Consider the following 12,496-nt stretch of genomic DNA (forward strand, 5'->3'; position numbering starts at 1 on the left):
GACCTGGACCATGGGATTAAAAGACACGATATAACAGCGTTTCCTTGTTTTCCCCAGCTGATATTCTGTGCCGTGTACATGTGTATAAATTCATGTGCTGGCTCCATTTGCAGCAGCGAGATATTTAGCTCTGAAACAAAAATGTGTTTTGAAGCCATATACAGTTGGCTCCACTTGGGGCTTTCTTTGCTGCAGTTGCAGAAGTAAGTTGGAGCAGCAGCAAACTAGAAAAAAAGGTAAATATTGCCAGCTGTCTCTCCAGGACTGTGTTGCTCTGATTAATTCATGAAGCTTTCAGAGAAAGTTAGTGAATGTTACACCATATTTGAAAAGAAAAGTTTAAGTAGAGTTTAAAAAAATGTGATTTGCTTTGTTTGAGCAATAGAATATTTAATGAATAATAATAAAATTAATTAGTGCTGGGTTTGATAACCTCTACATCCTTGAGACAGAAGAACAAAAGCGTAATCAGATTCATTCATGGCGGCAGACTGAACAACAGGAGGGTGCGCGTCGCCTATTCTTGTTCCAAGCTTCAAAAGATGCTGCTGCAGAAATTGATACCATAACTAACAACTGTTTCAACGCCAGCCGCTCTCCAGCTGGGGTCAACATAAATACATCACCACCATGATGGCTGTGAGGAAGACATCAGCTATTCCAGTCCTGCGCTTCTCAGCAGAGTTACTGAGAACAGACTCAGCTGCAAGTTATCTGGGCTCTGCAAAACCACCTGTTTCACAAAACATTCAAAGAAGTGTCTAGTAAACTGTCTTGTCCCAGTTGCCCCCTCCAGCCTTCCAATGAAGGGATTTTAAAATGATCAGCAAGTACATTTCATAAATACAGCCTGGATTCATGCACTAGATCTGTGATAAGTAAAGACACGAATAGTGCCGGTGACCCTCAGCTTCTGTAGGGCCCGGATGCAGGTATAGAGCCTGCATGTTCCGGAGGGTAACCATCATCTGTGCCCCCAAAGCTAGCAAAAACTGGGGACAACGTCTTCTTGGCTTCAAGAGCATAAAAATACAGCAAGGTGTGGTGCAGAGGCACTGCCTCTACACAGAGAGCTATAAAATAAAAGAACCAGCTTTACAAGTCTCCTTTGTTTTGTTTCTTTTCCCTTGTGGTTTTCTTGTGCTTCACTTTTCACTTCTTTAACTTGAGTCAATTCTTCCCTCAAGCTAATTTGGTATGAACAGACATCCTCCTGCAACTCCAAAAAATATATTCCCTTCTTTCTTTCAAATGCCCTTTCTCCCATATTCATGTAGACCACCTGGCTTTCAAATGGCAAGAAACTGTCAGTGCCAACATATTCCAGGCGAGGACACTCCAAAAAACTCTAGGTGATCGTGACAGGGGAATTTTTCAAATCATTCCTTTCCTGGATAAATATTAAATATTATCTGGAGAATATTAAAACATGTCAGTACTGAAAAAAAAGGAAAAAATAAACTCATTTTCCTTTTACCTACCTGCTTCACCCACAAACACTTCCACTGGTGTGCTGGTAGGGCTCTCACCAATTACGTTATATGCTGTCATTAGTACTTCATATCTCTTGTATTTCTTCAACTCTGTAAAAGTAAAATATTGTATTATAGGTATTTATACTGTATTACAGGTACTTTTTAGACTCCATCACCTCTTTATCAGCAGATTTCTCTCTCGTGAAATACAGCATTAAACAGTACAATTAGTGCAATCTCTACTTCCATCCTTCCTTAATTCACACATCACAGCGGGATTTGCATAATTATGAAAGATCTTTGCAATGAAATGGCAGGATTTTCCAGTGTTTCCTCACGGTGTAGGCCCAGTAAGAGGAGTCATTCCTGATGGTAACTACTAGAGGAACATCTCTAGGTCATTCTTACTGACAGAAAAAGGCAGGACCTTACTTTGAATTTTCAACATATGGGCTCCTTTGGATCTCTACTGGTAGGAAAGAACATGGCTTCAAGCCTTTGCCTAATCCTGGGGACTTCCACCCAGGGAGTCATTCAGCAACTGCACTGCTCAGGAACATCACAGCTGAAGCAGGGTGCAGAAGATGTGCAGTGGGGAATCTGGAGTCCCATTCGAAGTACTGCATGGGTATCTTTCTCCTTCAAAGTGACCACAGCCCGAACCTCAATCACAAAGAGAAAGGAGAATTTGAAGTCTGGACTCCATTTGGCCACCCAGCAACCAATTTCTTTGCTGACATACAGAAACTACTCTGACAGATGAGGCAGGAAAGCCAGAGTGTGAAAAAAATATAGAAAAAAACAATTTTATGGGGGTAGTTAGTAGATGCAAATGAGGGTGGAGTAGAATCATGTCAATGTCATTAGGGGAGGCAGCGCCTGAGCAGTTTCATTTCAGATTTTGCATTTTCAAGATGAAAGAATCAATCCTAACAGAAATATTTATCATCTAAAATATTTAACAGTGAAATTACAGTGATCAATAATATAAATTGCTGTATTTAAATGAGCATTGAATTGATTAAGACATGGATGGCCAGGATTCCAAATTTCTCCCTTTACCAATAATTTTGTCTGCTCTCTATGAATCACAGAGTACCCTTAACTCTGTAGCTGACAGTATGCCATCGGTTTGGTAAGCTTCAATAAGCCTAATCATACAGGTTCATCTAATTTTGGTTTCAGGGAAATGTTTACAAGTGTTGTGCTCCTATATCTGACTCAGAGCCCAGCACCATTCCCCCGTCTCAGGCACTCTGTAAATGGTACCCGATATGCCACTAACTTTCTGATGTGATACCACTAAACTCAGATGGACTGCAAAACACGTAGCAAGCAAATCAGCAATAAGGATGCTAAGTATGTAAATAAATAAATAAATAAAAGTAAGATATATAGGATATAGTACTGGGCAGCTTGTGCAGGGAAACTTTAATTGCTGCTATGAAAAGCCACAAGGGAGATTTTAGTGTTAACTGGATGTGGAAGAAAATGGAACACATGAGAGTTCATGCATGCAAGTTTCAGTGGGGATAGGGCTTCATTTTTATTTTTTTAGCCCATCACAATCTGTGACTCAAAAGCCTTGGGCAAAACCTATCTAGTGAATCATCATCACCACAAAGCAACTTGCCTTTTAACTCTGTCGAATGCTATTTTATTCATTTCCAATTGAAAAAACCTCTGGAGATGCACATAAATTTATTGGGCCCTCTCTAAACTGGCCTCCTACTCCACAGAATGCCTGAGCATCGAAATGCTTGAATCATAGAACTAATGATGTGATACAGATAAACTCAGATGGACTGCAAAATATGTAGCAAGTGAATCAAAATTCATTTAGCATCAGCAATACTGGGTTGTTACAGTCAATAATGTTTTACCTTCCCAGCAGCCACATTTTTACAACAGCTACCTACACTTGCATCATCAACACCTCTTGATGTAGGGAAAGCAAAGGCTTAAAGAAAAAGAAACTCAAGAAAGCAGAATCATTAATCTGTGTTGATTTCTGCTAGATCCACTGAGGGGAACCATACGAGTTTGCCTGTAGTGTATTTTGAACCATTACAAAGAGTCTCATCTAAAGGCAATGTGCACTTACGTGTTAATTCATACGTCGTTAATGCAGAGCTGCTGTTCACTGTCTTGAAGCTGCTTTGGGCTATTCAGGGTAAGCAAAGCAGAAAGCTTGTTACAATGCAAGGAAATAGTTACTGCAAATGATGTACAGCAGAGACAGAGGCAAATGATGCAGCACACACACACAGCTTGAGCTTTAGGACTATACCTTGAAGGGCAATAAAATCACATCACTCTCTCGTAACACATCAAAGGCATCTCGCTCACACGGGGCTGTTTCGTTTCTTCCTCAAACAGAGAAACTCACAAATATACAATACAGAAATGTTCTGACTCCTAGACTAAACGGAACAAATGAGTAAAAAGGAAGCAATTTCTAGGGGGGAAATTCTCAACACTGAATTACCTCCTTATTTTTCAACATGCAAAATTCAAAGCCTGAAGAGCTGCAGGGTAAAGACCTGGAACATGGGCCACAAAGAGCAAACACTTACAATAGGACAGGACCCATTTCTTTAAAGGAGTGCTAGATTTCCCACAGTTTCACTTACAGAATTCAATATTCCTGCTCTGAGTGAATTGTAATAATATTTTAAGCTGTGCAAAACCATAGGTCAGCGAGGAACAGAGGTGTACTAAGGTGAGAATTGTCATGAGGAGAAAGAGGGAAATTTCTCTTCAAATACACTTGTCTCCAGCCCTTTCTTTTTCTCTTGACTCCCTGGAGAGGTACAGCATGTGTTTTTCTCCCCTACAACTATTAGGAACACGGCTGCAGGGCCAGCCAAGAAGAGGGAAGAGAGGAAACCGGTAGGTTTCACGTGCTCCCTGGCTTGTGAGACTAGTGAGCATCCAAAGTCATTATTTTACAATAAGATATATAGTCAGTCATTCAGCTTTTGTCAGGAAAAAACAGCTTGCACATACCTACACCTATAGGAGCTTTACATCTTTACTCTGTCCTGCTTAAAACTCTGTACAGTCTGAGAAGTCTCATTCGGCACTGACCATGTCAGTGAGGTAAGAGTGAGGTGCTTTATGTCATGTTTAAAGGATCCATTTTTTCCACACCCCCATAAAAATCACTCTCACTTTTGTAGAAACCACTTTTTTTTGGGGTCGGGAAACATGGAAGATGATGTAAGATATTAAAATAGTCTCACTCAACCCTATTCTGCTGCTCTTAGAGCGAGCATTGTCTTATACTGAATATTCCACTGACATCAAACAGGACAAAAGCTGGTCCCTCCGTCAGCATGTCTCATTGCTGGACCATATCTCTCAGGCTACTGAGTGCTCACATCTTTGCCTCCCCATCATCTTATTCTACCTATTCTTCCCTCCGATTTCCTTTCTAGCCTGTCTAAAAATCCTTTTCATTTTTCTATCATTCCTCTCCCTCTCCACCTTCTTTCCACGTGAGGCAAAACCCCCAGTGACTAACATGGCAAGCATGCACCTTAAAATTCTTGCTCATTTTTGCTATTTTCTTCCAAAATAGGGACAGGAACTTGGAAATTGTAAAAATTCTATTTAAAATTTCTCCTCAGCTGTTTTCCTGTACCGCAAATAGAAAAATAAAATTTCAATTATAAAATGTATTAAAAAATAGCAAGAAAGATACAGGTTCCTAGCTGAGACAAATGAAGTCTCTGCCTTTTTTGTCCGATGGCAGAACAAATTATACCAGGGTAATCATGAAACGGAGGTAGCAGAAAGCAGGAAATCAGAGGATACGTGGGGGACAGAACATCAATTCAAACATGCTGGCATAGACTAGACCGCACCATTTCAAGCGATGCTGATCAGAGTTATTAGCATTTTTCAGCATCTTCATCCTGATTGTGCAAATGCTAAATTATCCCCAGCACTCTTAGACACAACTGTATGTTATTTCCATGGGGCAAGAGGGCATACAGTGTCTGGTATGACGATGCGTTACCATTCTGGGATATTACAAGGTCCAAAACACAGGCTTACGTGTGATCTCTGCTCTTAAAGCTGAAGGGTTCTGGATGGTTTTGGAATCTGTTCCAGATCCAGTGTCATAATCCAGCTCCCGATAGTAGATCCGGTATCCCAACAGCAAACCATTTAGACTCTCAACTTTGGGTGGCTGAAAAACATTCACATTAAAAACAGGCTTGTTAAGACGTGTATTGCAACAAACATCCATCACAACGGGCAGTAGCTGACGCCGGTCCTGTGCGAAGGGACACAGTGCTTTCTGGTGAAAATAGTCATTCATAATGTAGAGAGTCAAAGGTTGTGTAATTTGAAAAACACAAATTAAAGGCAGCTTTGATGATTTCGCTGAGCTGTGGCAATTGCAAAAGGTTCTGTACTTAAAAATTGACACCTGATGCCCTACACTAAGAGCCACAGTCCTTTCCTTCTTGGTCCACAGAAACTTCTATGTGATAAAGAATATAAGTAAACATGTCCCTGAAAATGCATGTCGTTGGCCACCAACAGTGGAACAGCAAAACAGTATTTCACTTCTTCCGAGATGAAAAGAAATAAATTATTTTGTCAAAGACAGAATTTCATTAGTGGCTGTTTTCCTTGGGGACTATTCACAGAACATTCTTCATTTGGCATTACTTAACTGATGAAAGAATAACAAAAAATTGGTGTATTCTGACTTTAATTAGGAAGATGAAAATAGGTCTAATAGCCTCAGAGAGGCATTTAGAGAATAGTCACAGTGTGATGGACTCTGGTGTGTTGCACATGTCCAGTCCCACAGGCAAGCCCAGGTCTCCTCCATGACAGCCTGGAGCAGTATGGCACTGGGCTGGCCCACATATGAGGGTGTTTTTTCTTCTGCAACATGCTGGAAGATCCTCAAAGGCATAGTACCTCAGCAAGGATTCTTCAGCAGCTCCTGACATCTTCCTTCAGGTACAGATATTCAGCCAGTACACTGAAAAGGAGATTTCTGTCTGAATGGCTTGCTTAAATAGAGACAAGCAAAGGGATTCTTCACGTTTGGGAAAAAAAAAATTACTTTCACGAGCCTAATACAGGCTAAGAACTGCAGAGAAGAAAAGATGCCCCAAACCATTTATCTTCTAAAGATTCTTGTACTGAAATTTAAGGGGCTGAAAGTATAAATGAAAAGGATTTTAATGATGATCTCGCCTTTAATCCAGAAAGATCCCTAGCAGTCTTGTGAACTTTACTAAGGAAAACCTTCTGTCCATTGTGGAAAAATTAACCGCCAGTGTGAAACGCTGTCACAATAGAAGGTAATACCACATGTAATTTTAATGAAGAAAGTAAGAATATTTTTACAGGAAAGGAGGAAGATATCTGGTAATAACCTAGCATTCTGCTTCCAGAAATGACAAGAATTTTCCATTACTTCATTATGATGGCAAAAGGAGAGAGAGGGCTTGTCCTATTTCGGTACAAAGGACTTTGCTTTGGGTGAGGGCTGAAGGAATTAAGTAGAAAGATTGCAGTTTATGGAAACCAAAAATGAAAATTATGTGAACCAGAGTAGAAGGAAGCTAGACAGCTACCAGGAAAAGGAGCAGAACTGCTCCTGCAAGAAGCCACCTCTTTCTGCAGCTGTCCTGCCCAGCGCCTGCTGAAAGCAATCCACATAGTCCCAAGATCTTGCTGTAGTTGCTCTGCATGGTTGGAGAACCTCATTCATCGCTGTTTCATGCTCATTACTGTGCTCCACCCTTTGGAGAAGCTCTGACCACGTTTCACTGTTATTTAGCATCTGCATTACAGAACGACCTAGGAATACAGGATTGCGAGGGGCCTCAAGAGGCCCTCAAGGACTAGGTCCTCAAGGCTGCAGAAAGTCAGCTTCCTGAAGTCCTTTTCACAAACAGAGCAACCTCCACCAGAAAACAAGCTGATTTTTCTGCTCCCCGGTACTCCTATTGGAAAGCTCTTCCAAGCCCCACTTCTTGGGTGGTTAGAAACACCTTCATTTAATTTCTCATGTAAATAATTCATAGCTAGTTTATAACCATTTGTTCCTGTGCTAAGATTGCCTTTTGGTTAAATTGTTCTTCTCCCTGTGGGGTGTTTACTCCCATAACGTATTTTAAAAAGGGCAATCATATTCCCTTTCAGGCTCCATTTTACAAGGCAAATAAATCAACCTCTTGTACAACAGCCTTTCCTAGTCTCAGACTGAGCCCCTTGTTCAAGGGACTGAGCAAATACAGCAAACAAAGCAACAGCCTTCTCCGGGGCTGCCTGGTGACGTGACTGCTCATGGCCCGGCTGAAACGTTCTCCGCAAGGTAGAGAAGAGGAGATATGGTTTACTGGCAATTACTAGTATAACCAGGATTTTTTTTTTTTTCTTCTCCAGTCTTCTGACTTTCATTATTTGTTTCCTGTGTTATACTGAGGTTGCTTTAGCTCTGATGATGCCCTGGCAGAGAAGGGCTCCACAGCACGGCAGTGTCCCTGCCTCCCTCTGCCCTGGCAGGGACGAGTCACAGCGCAAAGCATGAGGACTGCCTTCTCCAGAGACAGGGTAAAGGCAGGTACTGTCCCACTGAAGTACATCTTGAGTGCATCACCGCAAGGAGGAGGGAGGCTGCAAGAAAACAAAGCCTATCCAGCATGGAAATAAACTTCACACAATGAAAAAAATACTGTGAACATTACCTAGACTTGTTTTTCAGATAATTATTACCTAGAAGGAAGGTGCTTTTGGGAGGATTGAATGTTTTTTCCCATTTTAACTATTAATTAAAAAAAAAAAAAAAGTTGAGGTGGAATATCCTACAGAATCTTAACAGGAAAACACTGCTGAAGCTGAGAAAGAGACTGTTACTCCCTGCTCTGCCATATAACTCCCTAACAGATAAAGCTTAATTCCTCATTGCGGCTCAACACTGATTTGTTGATAGCAAACATTGTTTTCTTATGCTTTCATGTGATTCTCCATTTTTTCCTTCCTTTAAATTTAGGACAGGAAAGCTCAGAAAATAAATGGCTTGAAAACTGTCTTTCTCCTTGCCATGGAAATGATGATTCTTTCCTGAAAAGGGTACTCTGCTAAAAGGTCAGGTCTTCCCCTTCCTATCTGTCTTTCATGGACAAAACCCTGCTTTTGATGTAATGGATTATTTAGGATTTTATAGGAAGGCCTGAGGGATCTGCTGAAATAGGCAAAATGATTGTGAGTGGCAGCCCATAATGTTGTACAGAAGTAAGAGAAACACTTTTGTGCTGTTTAAAAATAAAATTAAAAAAAAAAAAAGACTAAAATGTAAGTCTGAATAATTGTTATCTCTAAGGGAGAAGCAGAACAGTACATGATCCTGAGTGTTAACTGTAACAACCCCCTGAACATTTGAAATAACCTTGCATTATTGATACAACAGACCTCAACGGAAATCACTTATTTTCTTCCTACTTTAAATTTAAAAATAATGGACTGATTGGACCAAGCAGCTGAAAGCACAGATAGTGCATGTAGAGTTTGTTTTGTGAATTATTAACACAGCTCAAAGTTAAAAATTTAGCTTTGCTTGGAAATCTACTCTCCCATTTAGCTTGACTGCTGTTTTCAGTTTACATTATTTCTTAGACACTGCTGTGAAACTTCCTCTTAATTGGAGGCTATTGTGGGACTTGAAGATTTTTGTTTATTTGAAAAATACAGTACGGCTAAATTACCAGGACCTATTAATATAATATACATGTAGTAATGACACATAATCACCCACAACTCCCCTGAGATGGCTCTGGCACAACAACCCCATTTCGTTTTCATGAAATAAAAAGCATCCAATTACATAAACACCCCCTATTTCACATTAACTACATGCCAATAATCAGTCAACTGGGGGAATGTTTACTTCTGCGGTACATCATGCCTCATGTCCTCTTTGTCCTCTCTTTGCGCGCCCTTTCTTCTTCGCTGTGGGCTTTATTTGTAGGTGGGGTGTTAGATTTACATCTCTCTGTAATTCCTTTGATAAAACTGTTCAACATGTCTTCTATTTGTTCAACATGCTGTAAGCAATGATGTTGCTTAGTATTATGCTCTGTGAACTTGGGCCAGCAACCCCGCAGTACAGCCAGGCATATTTTTAAAGTGCTGCTGCATAGCAATAAACAGACCCTCGTATTTTTTTTTCCAAAAATACAAGGAGCCCCATCTGTACTGTAAATGTGTATCTACATTTTTCACTATAATGTAATCTGTCCAAAGTTATCCTTATTATGTGTGTGGGACATTGTCTCGGGAGCAGGGTGGGAGAGGCTTTCCAGGATAGGTTATGGATAACGTGCAGTACCCCACTGGGTTCCCTCTGTTAACGCTCACTCTGCAAAAAGAAGCCTCAGGCACTGGGTCACAAAATGTTCCAGAATCTCCCAGGAGGCCAGTATTGAAAGATAAAGGAAGGCAGAGGAAATGCCTATATAAAACACAGACTTGGCACGAATACTTTCCCATCCAACTCAGAGATATTCTGGAGAGCTCAAACTGCCTTTCTTTTCTCTGAAGAAATCTCAATTTTTAGCCCTCAAAGAGCCAAAAGAGCATGTGGAGTTCCTCAAAGGTATGAGCAGGATCTCAAGCACAGCACACTCTTCTGATTATTTCAGCAGCTGAAGGAGGCAGTATGCGATGCGAACGAAAGAGAGCTTTTGACTACCTGATCTTTACCAGCGCCGCACTCTGTTGAATGTTTTCAGTATAAAGATGTGTGTCGATTGATATCAAGGACAGGAGAATCTGTACAAGTAACGATCTTGGGCATCGCTACAGAAACTCCTTTACCTCCCAAGCTTTGCCTTATGGGGCACAAAGTAAAAGCAACTGCCAGAAATTTCCATCCATCACTAAAATATATGCCTGGATCAGGAAAATAAGGAAGTGGCTGCAGTCCTTCAACTTTCCTACAATACTTCCAACTCAGGGGAACGTCCCTTGCAATGTACCACTGAGGTCAACAAGTCAAAGCAGCCAAAAAATTGTTCCAGCAACATCAAAATTTTTAATTTTACCTACCTGCCACTGCACAAGGACAGATGAAGTTGTGTGGGGAGTTACTAACACAGAACCGGGTGGTTCACCTGGAACTAAACAAGAAAAAAAGGTAACCAATGCAGTTATAGCAACAGGGTAGAAAACAGGCAGCTTTTATTCATCAGGCTCTCTTTCTTTGCGGCTGAAGAAAGTCTTCTATGCCAGCTACTACGTGGTGGGTCTCGAAAGCAGTGCGGTGGATATGAATATTGCAATCCAGACGAAAGCCAGCCACTTCTCATACATCCCTTGCTCTACCTGTGGCCTTGGCAACTTGAGCAGGAATAAGAGAAAAGCTGAGGGCATAAATCTGGAGGAGGCTGCAATGTGCCAGCTGCTCACAAACAACTGGATACATATTTGAAAGGAAGTTAAACCAGCTGTGTGCATGCTTGAAAGTGCGAGCAAACTGCTCCCAAATTTTCTATGATATTTTTGCCACAGGGCAAGCCCACATTGTTTTTAGAAGTCTGTGTTGTGTATTCACACAGACTATTTTAGTTAGGATAGCTTGATTTATCGCAGGTTAACCCATTCCTGTGCCCATGGTCTATACCATATATATACACACGCACACACTTCAGCAGCTCAAATACGAAGAAGGGAAGTCTTATCAGGAGCTGACAGCCCTCCACGGCGCAATGCTCTAGTGGCAGCACCAGGTTTGCCCAGCAGAATAAATGTTCAGTTTGTTAAGGAGGTGAGAAGCTTTCACAGTGTTTCCCCGTTGTATTGTGAGGAGGCCAAGCACAAATCCAGATTCACTGTAGCTAAATTCAAAGAGAATCGAAAATAAAATTTTAAATTCTGAAACAGTGAGTCAGTGCTGTCTCATTAGTACCGGTGGCAGCCTGCACCAATACAGCGGCCGCTGTTCAGGAAGGTGGAGAGTCAGGATGTCTTTAAAGGCTGCTGGGCACATTATTCAAGTATTACATGGGTTCTTGTTTAACTTGGAACACTCCTGAGCTCTGCCCTCTGTTTTTCTTATTTCAAAATCCCATTCTTTAAACGTGCCTTTGCAAAACTGTTTTCTATTTTCATATATCAATGTCATATTTAACTAGTCATTCCTCGCACTGTATCAAATACTAGCCAGCACCATATATACTTATATATGTATCCCAGTATTACCCCATTTCCCAGGCTAAGGGTAAATATGAATGCTTTTTTACACTTTGCAGAGTTCCTTTCTCCATCCAAGACACCAGAGCTACTTCTGCATTCAGGCATTGACTTTATACTATCAAGGAATTAGAAGCTGATCTCTAAGGCTAAAAATAAAAGCCTTGTCAATGTCATTCACAGTTTATTAGCCCTGATCTGTAGGATTAAATGCTCATGTTTCCAGGAGCTTCATATTCTTACTTATACCTCAGCAATTTTGCCATATTGCAGACTGATGTGGATTGTGAGTGAAAACAATTGAAGAAACTTCTTCAAATGTATGCATGGTTCTACATTTATTTTTAATGATCTCTTGTAAATTATTCAATTTCTGCAAAGATAATGGTTAGTGCAGAGTTTGGAAGCCAATCAAACGGAGTTTAATTCCATTTTGAGACTCTTGAAAGTATGATTCATTACCAGAGGGCACAGCAGGACACTTAAGGCTGCCTGTTAGGAATTCAGCCACATCTCATTACCACCTGTATCAATCTCCTATGAACAAAACTGTATTGGATGTTGAATTTCACTCCACTGTCCCAATGGAGAACACAATGCAGTGAGCCCAGCAAACCTAGGAGCACTGGGGAGCACCCACACCACAGTGATGCTCCCAGCGTGCCTCTTCGCTTACCATCCTGCAGAGTTGTGACCGCTTCGGTCTCTGCACTGAAGTCACTGTCTCCGATATCGTTGGTTGCTTTCACTCGCAGTTTGTAAGAGGTGAAGGGGTTCAAGCTGTGGAATGTAAA

At 41.0% G+C, this 12,496-nt stretch overlaps 1 protein-coding gene across 3 annotated transcripts in view; it reads right to left on the bottom strand.

The window, feature by feature from the left end:
* Positions 1 to 12,496, bottom strand: part of SDK1 (sidekick cell adhesion molecule 1) — a 417,626-nt gene that overhangs the window by 45,505 nt on the left and 359,625 nt on the right. For 2 of the 3 annotated variants that reach the window (XM_075104851.1, XM_075104853.1), the window contains 5 exons: positions 12,379 to 12,482; positions 10,560 to 10,630; positions 5,538 to 5,673; positions 3,580 to 3,639; positions 1,482 to 1,583 (listed from right to left, as the gene is read on the bottom strand). In XM_075104851.1, coding sequence (XP_074960952.1) covers positions 1,482 to 1,583; positions 3,580 to 3,639; positions 5,538 to 5,673; positions 10,560 to 10,630; positions 12,379 to 12,482 — 473 coding nt within the window. The remainder of the gene's footprint in view (positions 1 to 1,481; positions 1,584 to 3,579; positions 3,640 to 5,537; positions 5,674 to 10,559; positions 10,631 to 12,378; positions 12,483 to 12,496) is intronic. The other variant, XM_075104852.1, reaches the window with a different exon arrangement.

The sequence above is a fragment of the Phalacrocorax aristotelis genome, chromosome 10 (genome assembly GCF_949628215.1).
Source record: "Phalacrocorax aristotelis chromosome 10, bGulAri2.1, whole genome shotgun sequence".
Classification (NCBI taxonomy): domain Eukaryota; kingdom Metazoa; phylum Chordata; class Aves; order Suliformes; family Phalacrocoracidae; genus Phalacrocorax; species Phalacrocorax aristotelis.